Genomic DNA, 23,159 nt, shown 5'->3' on the forward strand with positions numbered 1-23,159 from the left:
GCACACCCACACCCCACTACAACCCCCTGCTGGGTGTAACCATACACACTCACAGCCCTGAGCACACCCACTCCCCACTACCATCCCCTGCTCGGTGTAACCATACACACACAGCCCTGAGCACAACTATACCCCACTTCACACCCCAATGGGTGTAACTGCACACAGCCCTGAGCATACCTACAACCCAATACAATCCCCTGCCGGGTGTACCATATACATAGAGAGCCCTGAGCACATGCACACCCCACTATACCCCCTGCTGAATGTATAACCACATTTACACCCCACTGCACACATACCCGACTGGGTATAACTGCACACACACAGCCCTGAGTACACCTACACCCCAATGTACACTACTGCTAGATGCAATTGCACACACGGCCTATAAACGCAGAGCACACCTACACTGCTTTATTCAGCTCTCCACCTTGCTAGTCTCTCTCTCTCTCACACACACACACACACAGACCGAAGACATAACAATGAGGATTGATTGCTACTGGAGAATGTGTGTGTGTGTATCACCACCTGCTGGTGAGCAAGAGAACAAGTGAAGAAATGACAGATCATCTTGAAATCCATCCCTGCAGCTCCAGGGAAGCCCCCCAGTCAGAAATGTGGAGCTGGGGACCCCTCAAACCACAGGCTAGGAAAAAAGTAATACCCATAGCTAATCCTAACCCACTATCCCTCCCCCCCATTAGCACCTCAATTTCTCATTCACCCCCAGCTGGTAGGGGTGACCCAAGAGACCCCCCCCTCTCCTGAATCCATAGTTCCTTAAAGCAGGGTGGAGGCAGAGCTGAGAGCTTGTAAGTGGCTAATGAATCATTACCATATGCAACTAATTCATTGCATGGGAGGGTTCATGCCAGGTCACTTTGCATGGGAGGATGTGGCTATTTAATAGATTTTACCATGCCTATAAATAATTGCATGGGAGTTTAACAGACCCAGGTGGATGTGGTGACAGGAGGGACTCATTTGTATTGCAGTAGGGCCTACATTATTTGCTTTCTAACTACCCCAGGTCTCTATGGGAATGGTTCATTAATTATTATTAATTGTATGGGGGCTAATAAACTCAGCTATCTAGGGAGGACCTTAATTAGTATTCATAATAATTGCATGTGGTAGTAGATAATCAATCAATGGGCATATTAGTTGCATGGGGTGTCAATCCCAGGTATACAGAGAAGGAAAGGGCTAATTATTTGTATTGCAGCAGGACCAACATTAATTGCAAGGCACCAACAACCCCAGGTCTCTGGGAGAATGGTTCATTAGTATTTTGCATACATTAATTGCATGGGGGCTAATAATCCCCAGGTACATAGGGGAGGGGCTAATTAATTATGGTATTTCTACTTGGGCCTAATGCAGAGATGGGCAACTTAAGGTAGCAGAGACCCCAACAGCCCCTCTGGCAGGCTGGCATGGTCCAGGAAGAAGTGACCCCTGCTGTTGCGAGAACATGTGTCAGAGCAGTGAGTCCTGCAGTGACATCCCCATGCTGCATGGCATCACCTCACACACGCCTGCCTGCCATTGCTCAGCTCCACGATCTGTGGGAAGGCAGATGAGCTTGTGCCCCTGCCCAGGGACACGTCTTCCTATTAGAAAACACTGGCCACCAGGCCTTCCCAGAGCGAGCCGACTGTAACCAGGGGCAGCTGCCTCTGGCCCTTCCTCCAGCAGGTGTCATGGAGCAGTCTCCTGCTTGGCAGGCCGGCTACAGCCCTATGGCCACCAGTAGTGCAGCCCTGGCCTACGTTATTAATTGCAGGGACTCTAACAACTCTTGATCTATAGGGAGAGGAGGGGCTAAATAATCAGCAGCTATGTGTATTAATAATTGTATGGTTCTAGCAATCCAAGTTCTCTAAGAAAGTGGTTCATTTATTATTATTTTGCATGTTATTAATTGCACAGGGATTGATATCCCCAGCTGGATAGAGAGATGGGCTAATTATTATGTATTTGTATTGCAGAAGGACCTATGTTAATTGCATGGAGGCTAATCAGCCCAGGTTTATAGCGAGTATGGCTAAATGTTATTGTTTATAGTCTGAAGTGTGGTAGTACCCAGATTATTCATTTCTGAGGAGGCAGGTGGATGACAATGGGAAATATTCCTCTCCACACACTCCCGCAGTGCTGGGCACAGTGCAGCAGCAGCCACTGGGTTAGCGGGCTGATGCCACCCCAATTGCCATTACCCCAGGTAAATGAAGCTTGCACAGGTGGGTTCTGCCACCTGGTGAGGAAACCCGGACACTGCAGCTCCTCATCCAGCAATGGAGGCACCCTTTTGCTGGTTGGAATAAAGGACTCTGGGGATCAGGGAGTGATGGTGGGGAGCGGGTGTTCAAGGGATCCTGACCTCGCACAGGTTCCCAAAGCGAAAGAGCCACCTCCTCACCAGAGCTGGGGGAGGGGGGCCTGGTTGTATTTTCCCCACTCCAGCACAGAGATCTCTCCTTCCCTACCCTGGGGGCTACAACACACCTGGGGATAGGGATCCCCCCAGGCCCCACATCTGGGGATGGGGGTTGGAGAGGCAGTGATTAGGGGTGGGGTGAAGGAGTGTATTTCCTCACTGGGTCCCCTCACCTCTAATCACTGCCCCTCTGATCCCCAGCCCCTTTCTACATATTGCAGTCCTCGCCTCTGTGTCCCCCCATCCCCAGAGCCATGCCATCCCCACCTCATTCCCCATCCCCCCTATCCGCTTTCCACATATCATCCCTACCCTCCCTTCTCATACTCACTCCCAACCCTCACCCACACACCTTTCTGCACTAAGTCTCTGCCCATGGTGTAGGGACCTCCATCATCCTCCCCCACCCCTGGCTCTCCTCCCAATTCCCATCTCAGATATGGCTTCTAGGGCTCATTTGGAGCTGGAACCCACCCACCAAACACCTGGAACTCTTTGTCAGGGTGAATCCTGGCTGGGTTTCCCAGACCCAGGGAGGGGAGCAATACAGTAGTTTAGATCAGGGACTGTATGGGAGACATGGAAATCTGTGTTGGGGCTGGGAGCCCAGACTCCTGGGTTCTCTCCCCAGCTCTGTCTCTGTGATCTTGGGGATTGGTCACTTCTTCCCCTCCTTATGTCTCAGCTTCCCCTTCCATGACCTGGTAGTAAATTCTTCACCTGCCTGGCACCAGGGTGAGTTGTGATTAGGTGTTATCCTCCCACCACATTAGGAACCCACATGCACAAGAGCTGGGGCTTATCCCCACTATGGGGCCCCACCCCTTTCTAGCCAATGAAATGCCATTGGCCCATCTACGCACCTGAGTCCAAGGGGTGGAGCTCCTCGCTGTCAGGAGATGCATCACACCTGGGGGCTGCATGTCACTGCTTGCACGAGTGCAGCCCTGAACACACGTGAGTGTAACCATGGCTGCCCCCCAGACAGCGCACACATGTGTAACCGTGTGCCCCCCGCCAGTGCACACATGCGTGTAACCATGTGCCCCCCAGCCAGTGCATACACGCATGTAACCATGTGCCCCCCAGCCAGTGCATACACACATGTAATTGTGTGCCCCTCAGTCAATGCACATGTATATGTAATGGTGTACATCCCTGGCTGGAACATTCATGTAATGGTGTGACACACACCACAGCTGGCACACATGTATGTGTACTGGGTACCTCCCATGACAGTCTTTATGTGGTATAATGTTCCCCGAGCTGGCATGCATATATGTATTTGGCCAGTGTGCATACCAGTGTCCCCCTGCTGGAAGGAGTAAGATCTACTCTCCTCAGTGTGTGTGTGTGTTGCCATCTACGTGAGTGAATGAGACCTGCTGCATGGGGGAGTGGTGGTTTGGTGCAATTGTGCTTTTGTGAATCTCTTTGTTTATGTGTGATAAGTGTGAAAGTTTGTGTATTTGTGTGTGTAGCTGATTGTGTGTGTCTAGGGCAGACTGTGGTGTGGCTGTGTGGTGTTGTGGCTGGGTGAGTCTATGTAACCATGTGTTGCTTGTGCATGTGGTGTGTGTTGAGGGCACAGAAAGAAGGACCAAGGTGCTGTGCTGCCCTGCACCTATCATCCCAAAGCAAGGTGCCAGTCACTTACCACCAGGGCTTTGCCACTCGTCTGTGGGGACACAGGTATGTGTGTTTAATTTGCCCTTACCCCCAGATCTGCTGAGCAGCTCCGTGCTGGGCAGGGCGAGAACCATGAACTAGAGACTCCCCCTCAGTTGCTTTCAGTAGGGGGGCTTATAACACCCCATAGTGTGTTTCCAAATCCAACCTGTAGGGGCAGTGGTGCACATAGGCTGCAGGGAGGAGGGCAGTGTGTCAACAGTGCCCGAGGGGCCAAGCCATGGAGTGGGGGGAAATAGCAGGTCCTGTCTTGGGGTGTTCCAGGCCCATCTGGGGATGGGGTGCAGGGCAATACCTAGCCAACCCTCCCACCCTATATGAGGCTCTGTAAGCATCAAGCATGCATTAGGAGTATAAAGCTCAGACATGCACCTACAGGGCAGGTGCAGTCAGTCTGAGGCAAGGGGAAACTGAGGCAAGGAGCAGTGAAGTGACTCATTTTAAGGTGACACGCTAAAATGGGCAGCACTGGGGATAAAACCTAGGAGTCCTGACTCCCAGTCCGCTGCTCTAGCCACCAGACCTCATGTGTCTCCCTGAACAAGGGTAGAACTCAGAAGTTCTGACTCAGCCCTTCTGCACTAACCCCTATACTCACGCCCTTCTCAGAGCTGAAAACAGTACCCAGTTCTACCTCCCAGCCCACACACGCTAACTGCTAGGCACCATTGTCCTCCCAGAGCCAGGAATAGTACCCAGGAGTCCCAGCTCCTCCACCTCTTCTGTGCAGCGTCATAGCAATCAGCAACAGACATACGCCTGTCACCTTTCCATTAGGATTGACCCCCAAAATTCACCCGGTTCATTTAACGAGCAGAAGAGAGAGAACATGAAATAAAAACCCCAAAGGTAAAGAAGTGACTTACTGGGGTTACAGCCTATCCTGACACAGTCTGAGACGGGGGCCAGGGTGATGGGGGAGTAGGGGAAGAGAGAAGAGAACGCAACAGTTTTACATCCTTCAAAGTTACTTCTGCAAACAACCATCCAATTCACAGCCCACCATCCGGGGACAGACGTGGGTCAAGGCGGCCATTTGGAGCCCAGGGGAACGGAAGCCTCTCACACTGAGGAAGAGAACCCCAAATTTGGTAGGAACTGGTCCCTTAAAGGTATCCCACCTACAGCCCCAAACTACCTTCCTGGCCACCAGTGGGGCTGCATCATTTCTTGTTGCATATGATAACTGGACTGTGTCTGTACAGCACCTGGTGCAACCAAGATGGGGGCTCACAGGCACTTCTGCAATGCAAGTCATAAACAGTCATTCTAATAATGATGCAGCAGGGCTGCATTGTGCCACGTGCTGGACAGACATCGAACAAAAAGCCAGTCTCTACTCCCAAAGAGCTTCCAATCTCCAGCCTTGGCTACACAAACAAGTTGTCTTGCTTTAGCTTCCCCAGCCTAAAGCGGAACAGTGTTGCCTAATGTGGATGTGGTTGTACCAGTATAAATGTGCATAGCTATTCCTGTAGAGGCACGGAACAAGCTTTTCTGATACGAGTTTGTCCGCATGGGGAAATTCCCCGGCAGAGCTTGGCAAGCGGAGTAATTATCCCAGAATAAAATCACTTTTATTCCAGAACAGAGTGTCCATACGGGGAGTTAATAATTAACAATAACCATTCTGCTGTAGCTATGCCAGGAAATTTCCCCATGTGGACAGGTCCTAAGGCACCTTTATCCTGGTATAACTGCATCCCCACTTGCGGAGATTGTAGACCTGAATTAGCCCTGGTCTACACTAGGACTTTAGATCGAATTTAGCAGCGTTAAATCGATTTAAACCTGCACCCGTCCACACAATGAAGCCCTTTATTTCGACTTAAAGGGCTCTTAAAATCGATTTCCTTACTCCACCCCTGACAAGTGGATTAGCGCTTAAATCGACGTTGCCGGCTCGAATTTGGGGTACTGTGGACACAATTCGATGGTATTGGCCTCCGGGAGCTATCCCAGAGTGCTCCATTCTGACCGCTCTGGACAGCGCTCTCAACTCAGATGCACTGGCCAGGTAGACAGGAAAAGAACCGCGAACTTTTGAATCTCATTTCCTGTTTGGCCAGCGTGGCAAGCTGCAGGTGACCATGCAGAGCTCATCAGCAGAGGTGACCATGATGGAGTCCCAGAATCGCAAAAGAGCTCCAGCATGGACTGAACGGGAGGTACGGGATCTGATTGCTGTTTGGGGAGAGGAATCTGTGCTATCAGAACTCCGTTCCAGTTTTCGAAATGCCAAAACCTTTCTGAAAATCTCCCAGGGCATGAAGGACAGAGGCCATAACAGGGACCCGAAGCAGTGCCGCGTGAAACTGAAGGAGCTGAGGCAAGCCTACCAGAAAACCAGAGAGGCGAACGGCCGCTCTGGGTCAGAGCCCCAAACATGCCGCTTCTATGATGAGCTGCATGCCATTTTAGGGGGTTCAGCCACCACTACCCCAGCCGTGTTGTTTGACTCCTTCAATGGAGATGGAGGCAATACAGAAGTAGGTTTTGGGGACGAAGAAGATGATGAGGAGGAGGTTGTAGATAGCTCACAGCAAGCAAGCGGAGAAACCGGTTTTCCCGACAGCCAGGAACTGTTTCTCACCCTAGACCTGGAGCCAGTACCCCCCGAACCCACCCAAGGCTGCCTCCTGGACTCAGCAGGCGGAGAAGGGACCTCTGGTGAGTGTACCTTTTAAAATGCTATACATGGTTTAAAAGCAAGCATGTGAAAGGATTACTTTGCCCTGGCATTTGCGGTTCTGCCTTTGCAAAAGGTTTCTGGGGAGGGCAGCCTTATTTCGTCCTTCATGGTAGGACACTTTACCACTCCAGGCCAGCAACACGTACTGGGGAATCACTGTAGAACAAAGCATTGCAGTGTATGTTTGCTGGCATTCAACCAAAATCCGTTCACGCGGTGGGAGGAGGCAAAATGCGACCTTGTAACGAAAGCACATGTGCTATGTATGTAATGTTAACTTTCAAGGTTTACCCTGAAAGAGTGTAGCCACTGTTTTATAAAATGTGTCTTTTTAAATACCGCTGTCCCTTTTTTTTTCTCCACCAGCTGCATGTGTTTCAATGATCACAGGATCTTCTCCTTCCCAGAGGCTAGTGAAGCTTAGAAAGAAAAAAAAACGCACTCGCGATGAAATGTTCTCCGAGCTCATGCTGTCCTCCCACACTGACAGAGCACAGACGAATGCGTGGAGGCAAATAATGTCAGAGTGCAGGAAAGCACAAAATGACCGGGAGGAGAGGTGGAGGGCTGAAGAGAGTAAGTGGCGGGCTGAAGAGAGTAAGTGGCGGGCTGAAGACAGGGCTGAAGCTCAAAGGTGGCGGCAGCGTGATGAGAGGAGGCAGGATTCAATGCTGAGGCTGCTGCAGGACCAAACCAGTATGCTCCAGTGTATGGTTGAGCTGCAGCAAAGGCAGCTGGAGCACAGACTGCCACTGCAGCCCCTCTGTAACCAACCGCCCTCCTCCCCAAGTTCCATAGCCTCCACACCCAGACGCCCAAGAACACGGTGGGGAGGCCTCCGGCCAACCAGCCACTCCCCCACAGAGGATTGCCCAAAAAAAAGAAGGCTGTCATTCAATAAATTTTAAAGTTGTAAACTTTTAAAGTGCTGTGCTTAAAGTGCTGTGTGGCATTTTCCTTCCCTCCTCCACCACCCCTCCTGGGATACCTTGGTAGTCATCCCCCTATTTGTGTGATGAATGAATAACGAATGCATGACTGTGAAGCAGCAATGACTTTATTGGCTCTGCAAGCAATGATTAAAGGGAGGAGGGGAGGGTGGTTAGCTTACAGGGAAGTAGAGTGAACCAAGGGGCGGGGGGGTTCATCAAGGAGAAACAAACAGAACTTTTACACCGTAGCCTGGCCAGTCATGAAACTGTTTTTCAAAGCTTCTCTGATGCGTACCGCGCCCTCCTGTGCTCTTCTAACCGCCCTGGTGTCTGGCTGCGCGTAACCAGCAGCCAGGCGATTTGCCTCAACCTCCCACCCCGCCATAAACGTCTCCCCCTTACTCTCACAGATATTGTGGAGCACACAGCAAGCAGTAATAACAGTGGGAATATTGGTTTCGCTGAGGTCTAAGCGAGTCAATAAACTGCGCCAGCGCGCCTTTAAACGTCCAAATGCACATTCTACCACCATTCTGCACTTGCTCAGCCTGTAGTTGAACAGCTCCTGACCACTGTCCAGGCTGCCTGTGTACGGCTTCATGAGCCATGGCATTAAGGGGTAGGCTGGGTCCCCAAGGATACATATAGGCATTTCAACATCCCCAACAGTTATTTTCTGGTCTGGGAATAAAGTCCCTTCCTGCAGCTTTTGAAACAGACCAGAGTTCCTGAAGATGCGAGCATCATGCACCTTTCCCGGCCATCCCACGTTGATGTTGGTGAAACGTCCCTTGTGATCCACCAGAGCTTGCAGCACTATTGAAAAGTACCCCTTGCGGTTTATGTACTCGGCGGCTTGGTGCTCCGGTGCCAAGATAGGGATATGGGTTCCATCTATAGCCCCACCACAGTTAGGGAATCCCATTGCAGCAAAGCCATCCACTATGACCTGCACATTTCCCAGGGTCACTACCCTTGATATCAGCAGATCTTTGATTGCGTGGGCTACTTGCATCACAGCAGCCCCCACAGTAGATTTGCCCACTCCAAATTGATTCCCAACTGACCGGTAGCTGTCTGGCGTTGCAAGCTTCCACAGGGCTATCGCCACTCGCTTCTCAACTGTGAGGGCTGCTCTCATCTTGGTATTCATGCGCTTCAGGACAGGGGAAAGCAAGTCACAAAGTTCCATGAAAGTGCCCTTACGCATGCGAAAGTTTCGTAGCCACTGGGAATCGTCCCAGACCTGCAACACTATGCGGTCCCACCAGTCTGTGCTTGTTTCCCGAGCCCAGAATCGGCGTTCCACAGCATGAACCTGCCCCATTAGCACCATGATGCATGCATTGTCAGGGCCCATGCTTTCAGAGAAATCTGTGTCCATGTCCTGATCACTCACGGGACCGCGCTGACGTCGCCTCCTCGCCCGGTATCGCGTTGCCATGTTCTGGTGCTGCATATACTGCTGAATAATGCGTGTGGTGGTTAATGTGCTCCTAATTGCCAAAGTGAGCTGAGCGGGCTCCATGCTTGCCGTGGTATGGCGTCCGCACAGAAAAAAGGCGCGGAACGATTGTCTGCCGTTGCTCTGACGGAGGGAGGGGCGACTGACGACACGGCTTACAGGGTTGGCTTCAGGGAGCTAAAATCAACAAAGGGGGTGCCTGTACATCAAGGAGTATTTCAGGCAGGACTGCACGGAGGGTTCCAATAAGAAATGGTGCACCTAAGTTATCGTTGTTATTGGAACAAGGAGGTTAGCCTGGCCTCTGATTGATACATGGCTAGATTTACCTCGCTGCACCTTCTCTGTGAGTGACTGCAGTGTGACCTAGAGGAATGAGTCCCCTAGACAGGGGAGGAGGCAAATGAGTACAAAACAAATCTGGTCTATTTCTTGTTTTGACCCACTCCATCTATCTTTTACATCTTTGGCTGGCAGCAGACGGTGCAGAAGGACTGCATGCCATCCACATCTCATGGCTGCTTGGCAGAAGATGGTACAGTACGCCTGCTAGCCATCCCCATCTCTTGCCTGCCTGGCAGAAGATGGTGCAATACGACTGCTAGCAATCCTCATCTCTTGCCTGCCTGGCAGAAGATGGTACAGTACGACTGCTAGCAGTCCGTATCGCCTGCCTGCTCACCATAAGACGGTTCAATAGGACTGACTGCAGGACTAAAGAGAATGACCTGGTCAAGTCACTCCAAATTTAGTCCCTGCGCCCATGTCTGCCCAGGCGCTCCCAGCCGACGCGGCCAGGAGCACCTCGGACACGATGAGGACGACTACCAATCGTATTGCACCGTCTGCTGCCAGAAGGCAAGGGGTTGCTGCTACTGTGCAGCAAAGCCGTACCGCGTCTGCCAGCACCCAGGAGACATAGGGTGACGGTTACCTGAGCGGGCTCCATGCTTGCTGTGGTATGGCGTCTGCACAGGTAACTCAGGAAAAAAGGCGCGAAATGATTGTCTGCCCTTGCTTTCACGGAGGGAGGGAGGGAACGGGGGCCTGATGACACGTACCCAGAACCACCCGCGACAATGTTTTAGCCCCATCAGAGCGCTCCATTGTGACTGCTCTGGACAGCACTCTCAGATGCCCGATTGTTTGCCATTGCTCTGACGCTGGGAGGGGCGCTTACAGGGTTGGCTTCAGGGAGCTAAAATCAACAAAGGGGGTGGCTTTACATCAAGGAGTATTTCAGGCAGGACTTCACAGAGGGTTCCAATAAGAAATGGTGCACCTAAGTTATTGTCCTTATTGGAGCAAGAAGGTTAGCCTGGCCTCTGATTGATACATGGCTAGATTTACCTCGCTGCATCTTGACTGCAGTGTGATCTAGAAGAATGAGTCCCCTAGACAGGGGAGGGGGGGGAAGCAAATGAGTACAAAACAAATCTGGTCTATTTCTTGTTTTGACCCACTCCATCTATCTTTTACATCTTTGGCTGGCAGCAGACGGACTGCATGCCATCCACATCTCATGACTGCTCGGCAGAAGATGGTACAGCACGACTGCTAGCAGTCCGTATCGCCTGCCCGCTCACCATAAGACGGTTCAATAGGACTGACTGCAGGACTAAAGAGAATGACCTGGTCAAGTCACTCCAAATTTAGTCCCTGTGCCCATGTCTGCCCAGGCGCTCCTGATCGACCTCACAGAGGCGACCAGGAGCACCTCAGACATGACGATGACGGCTACCAGTCGTACTGTACCGTCTGCTGCCACAAGGCAAGGGGTTGCTGCTACTGTGTAGCAATGCCGTACCGCGTCTGCCAGCACCCAGGAGACATAGGGTGACGGTTACCTGAGCGGGCTCCATGCTTGCCATGGTATGGCGTCTGCACAGGTAACTCAGGAAAAAAGGCGCGAAATGATTGTCTGCCCTTGCTTTCACGGGGGGAGGGAGGGAACGGGAGGCTGACGATATGTACCCAGAACCACCCGCGACAATGTTTTAGCCCCATCAGGCATTGGGATCTCAACCCAGAATTCCAATGGGCAGCGGAGACTGCGGGAACTGTGGGATAGCTACCCACAGTGCAACGCTCCGGAAGTCGACGCTTGCCTCGGTACTGTGGAAGCGCTCCGCCGAGTTAATGCACTTAATGCACTTAGAGCATTTTCTGTGGGGACACACACACTCGAATTTATAAAACCGATTTCTAAAAAACCGACTTCTATAAATTCGACCTTATTCCGTAGTGTAGACATACCCTTAGTTTGTTAAAGGGAATTGGCCTGAGCTGGTTTATAAAGGAAACTGGCCTAAACCAGTTTAGAAAGCAGATTGACGCTGTTTGGGGGAGGGGAGGACCGGCAATGAGGAGTCTGATGAGGAAGCTGACCAGAAACAGGGGCACAGAAAGGTCCCGGTTTACTGGGTTTCTAACTGGGTTTGTCAAACTGGATTTGGATGAAGCTTTACAGTCCCAGCTCAAGGTAGGATGTTGGCCCAGCTAGGCTTGGGAAACTGAGCCAGGACCTGGACTGGGACCTAATTCCTCAGATCAGTCTGAATCCCATCTACAAGGACTGACATGTTTAAACCAGTTTAGTAGGAACTGGTTCGGACAGTGGATTAGCCCAGAATCACTTTAGAAAGTGGACTAACTTGGAACCAGTTTAGAAAGTGGATTGGCCACATCTGTGACAGGTATGGGCTAAGCTGAGATTTCTCTTTTTTGCGGGAGAGGAAAGGTTTATAACCTTTAACGGGTTCACAGTCAATTCCCGCCACCTCATGGGGCTCATTCTCCTCTCCGCACTTTGTTGGGATAATCCCCACCCCTCTGACAAATGGCCACCTTGCAAACACCAGCCGTGCAGCAGGCAATGTGGGGGATGCACCCCCCCTTCTTCCTCCCCGACCCTGGCACCCCAAACAGTGCCACAAGGAAGATAAAAACAAGGGGGGTTAACCCCTGCTGAGCAGCCCCATGCTCAGATGCATGGGGGGCACCTCCTCTCCCCTTCACTCCCCCAACCAGGGTCCCCCTGCACCCAGCATGGATTAGGGGGCCAAGCTTGCTACCACCTCCATCTTCCTTGGGCAGCCCTGGAACCGTGCAGAGATCAGGGAACATTAGACCCAGCACCAATGCATTCGGAGAGGGGCCAGCACTGAAAAATTTGGGGTGGTGAAGGGAATAAGGGTGCTGGGGGGTCTATGGAGGGTGGCTGGAATTTGGGGGGTTACTGAGCAAATGCAGCTCAGGGTGGACTCTTACCCCTCTTTCTGGGGTTCCCCAGTGCCCCACTCTGGCCCCCAGGAGACTGTTCCTTATGGTGGCAGGCACATTATGGTATCCTCCACATTATCTGGCAGACCCGATTTCATAGCTCCTCTGGAACTGGGGGAACAAATTAAAGGGGCATGGGGAGGACCATGGGGATTCTAGCGTGTTGATTGCACCCCATGAATAGGTGATGTGGTGGCAGGGCCCAGAGATTCTGGGGTGTCAATCATGACCCCATGGATGCGGGGGTCATATACAGATTCTGGGGTGCCAACAATGCCCGCAAATCTGCAGGAGGGGCATTATGTGAAGCTGGGGGTGCTGTACAGCACAGGGGCATCTCTTGGGTCCATACGGATGACATCAGTGTCCCACTATAGAGGTGTCCCACACCCCAAGATAGCCAGAAGGGAAGAAGTTAAGGGAGTGGTGGGGTACACTGTGCCACCCCAGATCTGCCCTCCGTTACCTAGAAGGTTGGGGGGAGCTCTTGCCATTCCCTGATCTCTGCTGTGGACAGGAGGTTCTGGGTTCCCTGGGAAGAAAGGAGAGGGGGCCCCATTCCCACAGGCTACACGGCTGGGTCTGATGCACGTCGTCAACCACAACAGAACAGTGGGGCGCAAACAGGCACGGGACCAAAGAGCCAATGGGGGAGCCCAAGGGGGTGAGAAATGAGTGGAAGGAAGTAACTCCATGGGGGGAGAGGAATGGAGGAGGGAGGGAAAGGGGGTAACCTCATGGGGAAAAGGGAGGTAATCTCATGGGGGATGGAAAGATGAGGGCAGGTGGGGCAGGGGGAAGGAGGTGTGGTGTTTGGAAGTGCAGTATGTCCACAGGGAGTTGTGCTGAGGTTGGAGGGATGTGGGACAGCTGTAGGTTTTGTTGAGGGGGGCGCTGTGGATCTTCAGGATTTTGGGGTGGAGTAAGGGGGTTGTGGAGATGGGGTGGGGGCCTGGGGGTCTGCAGAGGTTTGGGAGCCTGGGGATATGTGGATGGGATTTGAGGGATTGTGAAGATAGGGTGACGGTCTGTGGGTCTGCAGAGGTTTGGGGGGTTGGGGATGCGGTGAAGGATGTGGAGATAGGGTTTGGGGGGGTTGTGGATGGGCAGAGTTTGGGAGGAAGTGGGGGAATGAGAGGGTGGGGTAAAGGTTGCGGGGTTTGGTCCCGGCTGCTGCTTGCTGGGCTGGCAGAGTCTGCGCCGATGAAGGGTTGAAAACAGCGAGCTGGAAATCACTCTGAACCCTTCCAGGCCTTTAGAAAGGTGGGGAGCTCTTCCTGCTCAGGCCCACCAACTCCTGCCAGCCAATGGGGTGCCAGTGAGTTGAAGGGCCCCTCTCGCCCCATTGGCCAGGCGCAGTGGAGATAGCGGGTCCCATGCTGGACAGGGAGCCGCCCTCTGGCACCAAGGCCAAACTGGATGCGAAGGTGAATCCCCCTTGGAAAAGGGGGTGTCTTTCTAAAGACCAGATGGGCGCAAGAGAGCTCCAAAGCGGGGGATGACCCCTCAGCACAGGTGCACCTTAGGGTCACCTCTTCCCAGGGGACACCTGGAACCAGCTGCCAAGAGGGAGGGGATGACCCCTAGGGAGCTGGTTAGCCCCCTCAGCACTGGGGCATCCCCAGGTCGGGGGGTGGTTACCTAGGTTGACAGTGAGCTTCATCTGCCCGCCGTCAAGCTCGAGGCGCAGGGTGTCGGCCGACTCCTTGGAGGTGGTGGCCAGCATGAAGCCATAGGCCCGCTGGGACATGAACCGCAGAGACACATCCTCAGCCTCCGTGTGCATCACCCCTGGCAGCATGATCTTCATGTACATGCTGCCATCATAACTCAGCACTGTGGCCTCTGAGGGGTAGAGGGCAATGAGGGGTGGCGGTGCAGGGGAATGGGGGTAGGAGAGAGATGGTGAAAAAAGAACAGGAATGGGGGGGGGGAGAGAGAGAACATGTGTTAGGTTTTGCCTTACACCCAATACCCAGAAAGCCCCTCCTCCCAGTCCCAACCCCCTCCAGCCCTCCATGCAGAACCCAGGAGTCCTGACTCCCAGCCTCCCTGCTCTAACCACTACACTTCACTCCCCTCCCCTCCCACAGCTAGGCATGGAACCCAGGAGTCCTGATTAGAGCTGGGCAAAGGTTTTAAGGCAAATAGTTTATTAACCCCAAAACACAGCTTTGGTCAACCCCAAACTCTTTGCAAATTTCACCGAATAGTTTAAGAGAAAACAAATGTAGGGGCTAGGCTCATAGTGGGACTTTGGTACTATTCACAAAACTGCAGCTGGAGGCAGAGGTGATGACTTCTAGCCCAGTGGTTAGAGCACTCACCTGGGTTGGGGGAAGCCCCTCTGGATGAGCGACCTAACCGCAGGTCTTCCCACTCCAGGTGAATGCCCCAATACCTAGCTACAGGCTATTCTGGGGTGGGTTTCTCCCCATCTGGCCTGTTGGAGCTGTGCCACTTTGTATAAATAGTGCATTCGTTGGAGCAAGGACTGGAACCCAGGGCTCTCTCATTCCGGGTGAGTGTGCTGACCATGGGGCTAAAAGTTATAGGGGAGGCACCCCTCCATACTCCTCCTTCAGCTGTTTTAGGCGTCCAGCCCTTTAAAGATGTCACCAAACAGCCCATTGCGTTCACCCCAGACAGACTTATTGTTGACTTTTGGAGTGGTTGCAAATTCCAGGAAAGTTCCAATTCCCTTTGACCCAAACTCACTTCTTTCCCTGATTTTTCAGAGCTGCCAGTGAGCTGAGGAATCAGCTTTTCACCAGCTCTGTCCTGATGCCAGGGCCCATCTGTCTCACTAAGAGGCACTGGTGGCACCATGTTTCCCATGACTGATCCTAACACAGAGATCCCACCTGCAGTTGGGGAAGGTAGCCTCCTGGATTCCTTCCTCACCTGTTCCATGCCCGCTAACCTCTCCCACACCCTGCCCAGGTACCCAGTGCCCCCCATGTTCCTCTAACCTGTCCCACACCCTGCCTGGGTACCCAGTGCCCCCCATAGCCTCCTCACCATTCCCACACCCTGCCCAGGTACCCCGTTCCCCCCAGAGCCTCCTCACCATTCCCACATCCTGCTTAGGTTTCCCATTCCCCCCACAGCCTCCTCACCATTCCCACACCCTGCCCTGGTACCCAGTGCCCCCCATGCCCTGCTAACCTCTCCCACACCCTGTCCGGGTACCTAGTGCCCCCCATAGCCTCTTCACTATTCCCACACCCTGCCAATGTACCTAGTGCCCCCCATAGCCTCCTCACCATTCCCACACCCTGCCCAGGTACCCCGTTCCCCTCACAACCTCCTCACCATTCCCACACCTTGCCCTGGTACCCAGTGTCCCCCATGCCCTGCTAACCTCTCCCACACCCTGACCAGGTACCCAGTGCCCCCCACAGCCTCCTCACCATTCCCACACGCTGCCCAGGTACCCAGTGCCCCCCATAGCCTCCTCACCAGTCCCACACCCTCCCCAGGTACCCAGTGCCCCCATAGCCTCCTCACCATTTCCACACCCTGCCCAGGTACCCAGTGCCCCCCATAGCCTCTTCACCATTCCCACACCCTGCCCTGGTACCCCATGCCCCCCATAGTCCCCTCATCACTCTCACACGCTGCTCAGGTACCCAGTGCTCCCCATGCTCCCTCATCACTCACACACTCTGCCCAGGTACCCAGTGCCCCCCATATCCCTTCATCACTCCCACATGCTGCCCAGGTACCCAGTGCCCCCCATATCCCTTCTTCATTCACACACCCTGGCCAGGTACCCAGTGCCCCCAGGACCCCCTCACCTCTCTCGCACACTCTGCCCAGGTAGCCAGTGCCAAGGCAGTCACAGACGAAGCGGTTCCAGCCCTCACGGCAGACCCCCCCATTGCGGCAGGGTGCACTGCTGCACTGCTTGAGGGTCTCCCGGGAGCAGAAGCTGGAGACGCCAGGCACACTCTGCACCTCGGCCAGGCGCCGCACATCCCGGCTCTTGCCGTCAATGAAGAGGTCTCGCACGCATCCCACATAGCCGTAGTTGAGGAAGGCAGTCCACACCTCAGGGGGTAGGATCAAGTCCAGCCGGTTCTCGGGAAGGCCCCCCAGGTACATCTCACTGTCCAGGTCCAGGATCTCGCTCTCCCCACTGGCCAGGAATGGTATGCTGCGGCTATTCACTGAGATGGAGCCTGTGGTGGGGAGCCCGGCACCACAGGCCATTACTGGGCTGCCTGGGCAGCAGACACCACACCAGCAAAGCCCAGTGGGGAGCGGAAGGTGGTGCTCACAGAGAGATCCCCACACACATGCACACAATACTAACAGGGGTCAGGTTAAACCTTGTTGTTCTGGTTTGGATGTAGTTGCTGCCCTTCATTTAAGGTAGTTGTAAAAAGCCATTAAGCTCCTTTATGGCAGCAGGCATTAGGGATTATGTATATTATGTATGAACTATGAGAATGACTAGTACCTAATCTCATGCTTCAGCTGGCTGCCTGAAAGGGTCAGGAAAGATTTTTTTCCCCTAACACACACGTTGTAATGTGTGGCTTTTTTTCCCCTTTCTCTGAAGCATCAGCCAGAGTTGGAGATGGTCCCCTGAGGTGGGCCCGTGCTCTCAGGTGGTGTAGACAATCCTCTGTTTTAGTTGCCTGGCTGGTGGGTCTTGCTGACATGCTCAGAGACTAACTGATCACCAGATGTGGGGTCAGGAAGGAATTTTCCCCAGGTCAAATTCGCAGGAACTTTTGGGGATTTTACCCTCCTCTACAGCATGGGTCATGGGTCACCTGCTGAGCATCTCAACTGGTCAATTCCCTACCACTGCTGGGACTTCAGGCATTGATGTCCTCTCAGTCTCTCTTGTTCTCTGTCTGGGGCTCACAACAGATTAGCATCCTGAGGACTGAAATGCTTTGGTTTAACTGAAGTCATGGGGCTCAACAGAGGGGTATTTAACGGAATTTAATAGCCGGAGCTATCAAGAGGTCAGACTGATTGTTCTAATGGTCTCTTCTGGCTTTAAACTCTAAGGAACAAGCAGCTGAAACAAGTGATCTTCATCCCAAACACAGGCAGAGTCACTGCCCAAAACAAAGACAAATGCAAAGCACACGCAGGTGGAAGGGTTTCACTGGCTGTTGCTTTGTGGAGGTGTGTGTGTGTGGAAGCAGAAAAACCAGAGGAGTGGAGAGAAGGCAGCAAGGAAGCACCAGACAAACCATGGAAGCACTGCAAATGGGACCTGAGAAGAAGCCAAGACAGAGAACTTTTGCGCCAAGTGCTGGCTAGACAGGGGCTTGGAGCTGCGAGCAAAGAAACTGTCTCCTGTTGTTGGATTCCTGCCTTGCACAGAGAAACAGGACTTTGTACATTCCTTGAAAATAAACAGGATTACATGATAGATACCTGACTCCACCACCAATTTCTCCTACTAACTGGAACAACGAGGTGTGTACTGAATTTTTAGTTAATTCTCAGGTCAAAAAGGGGTAACTGGTATCAGGAGCAGGATCCAGTTTCCAAGAAGAGAAACTGTGAGCTGGTCTTTCTTTTTAACCAAGATGGAACAAATGATGGAGGTGCTCACAGAATTCAAAGGTGGCCAAAAGAATTTAAAACAAAGATCACAAAGATCATAGGCATCACAAAAAGAATTAAAGCAGCATCTGGAGGTTTCCCAGAAAGGGCTGAGAGACGACTTGTAGGCGAAGAGCAAATCTTTGTTGAAGCAACAGTTACAAAGTGCCGGCCAGACTGGGAAGCCCAGCTGTAACACTCCCAGACTGGAATGGCCAGGCCAGATGGATCAATAAGGTGACCAGCAACTTGACTGCCACAGACCAGAAAGTTTTCCATAAAATAGATGAGGCCAGGGAAGCTTTAGACAACTTGGAACGTGCTAACAGAATGAGCTGCAGCAAGAACTTAGGGAGCTGAGAAATCACCTTGAGAAGGAAATCAAAAGGGCATGGGCCACAGTGGAAATCAGAGGCCTGGATTTGGAACGGGGCTAGTCAGAAGACTTGGGTAAGACCAGACATTCTACCTTGTTTGTAACCCCCAGAGAGAAGAGATTGGATTGTCTCAGCTCAATAATGCAAAACCCCGCAGTGATGAAGTGGGAATTTTCTGTAAATATTTTGTATGAATACTATGTGTGCCTCAGTTTCCCCACAGGCTGCACTGTCACCAAGGGGGTGAAAAAGGGCTGTTTACTCTCAGGCAGGCTGCCACACAGATGTGGCTGATGTCTAGCGGTCTCGAGTTTGAGGCCCATGTCATTAGAGAGTCCATGAAGACAACAGCAAAGCCAACCCCCAGGACATTTGCTACCTACCAACCAACAACCATGGATGGTCCACTCTCCGCAAGAAGCCAGACACATTTGATCAGCTGGCCAACAACGGACTGAAGAGGAGGTAGGTGGGACTGGCTCAGGAATTTGGACAAAGGGGGACAGAGTGAGAGCCAAGGGGGGGGAACACACCGCTTGATGTGGCCCTGGGCTAACCCAAATGGAGCACGCTGTAACTTTCTTTTCTCTATGCTAACCAAGGACTTTCTATGCTGTGTTCCAGACATGTGGTAATGCTGCCTAAGAGTCACTGCGGATGCTGAAGGTGTGGGTGCATTGCTCCGTTTGGGTGTACAAGTCTCTCCAAGGTGTCCAACTCAGGTGGGCTCACTGAAGGGAGCTCATGGCGTGAAGCAGGGGTGGTGAAGGCTCTGAGATTCGGTCGAAGGAGGCAGTGAAGCCAACTGGTTTACCCCTGTAAAAAGACCTAAGAGTGGATCTAGCACACTGAAGGGACAGTTCCAAAGCTGTTCAGAACACCAGATCTGTGGATCCATGATACCCACTTACTATCTTTGATGGAAAAACCTAATGCCAGGCTTATTTGGCTCAATTCAACATCATACGAATGGCTGAGATGGACAAAAAGGGCGGGGGGGGGGGGCTAATAGCCAGCCTGAGTGGCCCAGTTCTGATAGTGCTACAGAACTTAGCCCCAGAAAACAAACTGAGTTGTCCAGATCTGAAACAATCCCTTGATATGTGGCCTGAATCATAGAATAATAGAAGATTAGGATTGGAAGAGACCTCAGGAGGTCATCTAGTCCAACCCCCTGCTCAAAGCAGGACCAACCCCAACTAAATCATCCCAGGCAGGGCTTTGTCAAGCCAGGCCTTAAAAACCTCTAAGGATGGAGATTCCACCACTGAAGCCAGCCATCATTCTGAGATGTCCAAGTAGGGTTGCCAACAGTCCCTTATTACAAGGGACGTCCCTTATTTTTTCACCTCTATACAATAAGATTGGGAGTTGCTGAGTGCTGCAAAAAGCAGCAAGAAATACCCCCATGAATGTAGGTGACCTCTACTTATTATTATTATGAATAATAATAATTAATACTAATGATAAAAATACTGGGAGGAGAGGTGGGGTGGAGTGCTAAGAAAACAGTCCCTTATTTTTGAAATACAATACGTCCAAGGCACAGCCAAGAGTTAGGCCATGTCTACATTAACACTTATGTCAGCAAAACTTACGTTGCTTGGGGTATGAAAAAACACCTCCCTGAGCGACATAAATTTCGCCAGCATAAGTGGTAGTGTGCAGAACGCCATGTCGGTGGGAGAGCTTCTCCTGCCAACACAGATACCACTACTTGTTGAGGTGGTTTTATTATGTCGATGGAAGAGCTCTCTCCTTCCGACACAGAGCAGCTACATGAGCGATCTTGCAGCAGTGCAGCTGCATTGGTACAGCTGTGCTGCTGTAAGCTTGCTAGTGGAGACAGAGCCTTGGAGAGGGAAAGAGGATACCACATCTCAATTGGCAAAGGACCTGAAAAGACTCATGTTTCTGGCATATCTAGATACTGAAAAGGACTTCCAAGATAAATTGGGAACAGATCAATTTGCAGATGCTCAGCTGAACTTGGACTTGCTGATCAAGATCAGTGAAAAGAGGCCAAAGACACTCCAAGAGACTGTGGAATTTACAACAGAACTTGAATATTTCCTTGCAGCAGCTCACCAAAATAGGAAGCAGCTGCTTGCCTAGTGAGGAAGATGGAAGCTGATCACGAGGAGCGCTGTAAGTACAGCTCTGCCTAATATATATGGTGGAAAAAGAGATTCTTATCTGATTTCTGATCATTCCAAAACATCACGAAAAGTGGTAAATTCATTTTGTAAAACAAGGGAAATTGGCAATAACATAAAAATTAAGGGAAGCAGTTCAGTTAAATGTTTGCACTGTGAAAAATCTGGCTATTAAAAAAAGCAGTTATAAATATAAGATGGGCCAGAACAAAGCATCACAAGTGCCTAGTGAAAGTCCCTCACCCAGTTTGGTAAACGGAGAGACACCACACTGGAGGGGCAAAGCCTGGGGGTACAAGGATCAGCCCCACAGGTTTTGTTTAGATCTGGGCAGTTAAACAACAATAGGAATTGGCTATTAAGTCTATAATAGGAGCTGTGAAATGCATTGGGGTAACTGACACCTGCTCAAACATAATAGTTATTAGATCAGACATGCTAAAAAGGCTAGGAATAAGAGATCTAAATCTGACCTACCTCATTAGTCTCAAATTGCAGGATGAGGGGGGTTGAAAATGCACCTGTCTGAAAATTAGGTTTAAAAGTTGGACTTCTGGAATTTGTGTAAGAAGTCTGGATAGCCAAGATAGAGGATGAGCTAATCATCAGTTTGGATTTCTTTATGGCTAATAACTGTGTAATAAATGCCAGGCAAAGTGTCAGTCTGTGAAAATTCCCTTTAAATACTTGGCTCAGGTGAGACAGAAGATTTGTAGGCAATTAGTTTGCAGTGAAGAAGTCATCCTGCCCCTAGGATGAGAAACCATTATAACAGCTACATGCTGTGGTAGCTTTCCAGCAAAGAAAGATGGGGAGTAGCTAAAACCTGTTTTGAGACCCAGGATCTCGGGGGAATCTTAGCTGCTAAAGCTCTTGTGGAGCTGAATTAGGAATGGATACCTGTTCCTCTGTTACATGTTTCTGACAAGCAGTAAATAGTAACAAAGGGAACCACAGTTGCAAAATATGAAGAGGGGGTTACTTACCTATAACTAGAGATGCATCCGATGAAGTGAGCTGTAGCTCACAAAAGCTTATGCTCAAATAAATTGGTTAGTCTCTAAGGTGCCACAAGTACTCCTTTTCTTTCAGAGGTTCTTTGTGATGTGTGGTCCCAATCTGTATTCCATAGGGACCATCACTTAAAGAACCAGTGGATCTAGTAATTGCTGGTATAGAAGGAAACTACTGGGGGTGGGAGAAAGGTGAGCTCCCAGAGTTTCTATCAGAATTGTTCCAGTGCAGTGCCATATATTTAAATGAAAAGCAGCAGAACAGTCAGAGAGACTTTCTGGCTAAGAATCAGGAGTTTTTCTCCTCATCCAACAAAGATACAGACTGTATTGCACTAATCCAGCACAAGATTGAAATGGGGGAAAATGACCCATTAAACAGCCATCTCACTGGCTACCAGTAACAAAGAAGGGAGAGGCCTTACAGGACACTGAGGAAATGTGGAAGACATAACTGAGACTTTAAGCATTCCTTTGGTTTCACTCACAGTGCTGCTTAAGAAAAAAGATGACAGCATCAGATTGTGTGTGGACTATAGAAAACTAAATGAAGTCACTTTAAAGGATTCTTATCCACTACCATGAACAAATGACACCCTGGGTGGTGTGGTGGGTTCAATCTGGTTTTCCACACTGAATCTTAAAAGTGGGTATTGGCAAGTGGCAGAGGATCTAAAGGACAGGGAAAAGACAGATTTCACCACAGGACAAGGCCGGTGGCAATTAAAAGGGATGGCTGTCAGCTTATGCAGTGCACCAACCACATTTGAGAGGCTAATGGAGAGGATGTGACACGGCATGTCTCTCTCAGCCTGTCTGTTACACCTAGATGATATCCTAGTGCATGCTAAAACTTTTGAACAGGAACTGATACATCTACAAATGGTCTGCGGTAAGCTGAAGGATGCCAATTTGAAACAGAACCCAAAGAAATGTGAGCTGTTTCAAAAAAAGGTAATCTCTCTTGGGCACACTATCAGAGAGGAGGGAATTTTCACTGACAAACAGAAAATTGAGGCTGTGCAGAACTGGCAAACTTCCCAGACACTCACAGATGGGGAGAGTTTTGTCGGACTCTGCTCCTATTATAAAGGTTTATTTGTGGGTTTGCCAATATTGAAAAAATGCTGCATAGGTTGGGAGAGAAAGGGAAACCATTTCAGCAGTCAGCAGAGCATTTTCAGAGTTCAAACAGGCTCTTGTGACTACTCCTATCTAGGACTGTCCGTGATTCAAAAGACCTTTTATATTGACAGAAATACTAGTGCTTACAGATCGGGGGCAGTATTGACACAAGAACATCAAGGACTTGAGAGCACGATTGCTTATTACAGCAAAAGTCTAAATTCTCTAGAGTGAAATTACTGCACCCCTCAAAAGGAACTCCTGGCTGTGGATGAAAGGAAATGGGGCAGGGAAAGAAAAGCTCCATGAAGATTTGGATGGAAGTAAAATTGTTTGGGGTTGGTTACGTGAAATATCCAGACAGAAAGACACTGTAAATATGTAAATAGTTAAGTTTGCATCATACGT

General features: G+C 50.9%; 1 protein-coding gene across 26 annotated transcripts in view; it reads right to left on the reverse strand.

The window, feature by feature from the left end:
- The window catches only part of NRXN2 (neurexin 2), a 287,195-nt gene that overhangs the window by 132,837 nt on the left and 131,199 nt on the right, over window positions 1–23,159 (reverse strand). For 22 of the 26 annotated variants that reach the window (XM_048858529.2, XM_048858522.2, XM_048858520.2 and 19 more), the window contains 3 exons: window positions 16,307–16,690; window positions 14,148–14,351; window positions 5,002–5,028 (listed from right to left, as the gene is read on the reverse strand). In XM_048858529.2, the coding sequence (XP_048714486.1) occupies window positions 5,002–5,028; window positions 14,148–14,351; window positions 16,307–16,690 (615 nt within the window). The remainder of the gene's footprint in view (window positions 1–5,001; window positions 5,029–14,147; window positions 14,352–16,306; window positions 16,691–23,159) is intronic. The other 4 variants (XM_048858547.2, XM_048858521.2, XM_048858519.2 and 1 more) reach the window with 1 other exon arrangement.

This window comes from Caretta caretta, chromosome 7, assembly GCF_965140235.1.
Source record: "Caretta caretta isolate rCarCar2 chromosome 7, rCarCar1.hap1, whole genome shotgun sequence".
Taxonomy (NCBI): Eukaryota; Metazoa; Chordata; order Testudines; family Cheloniidae; genus Caretta; species Caretta caretta.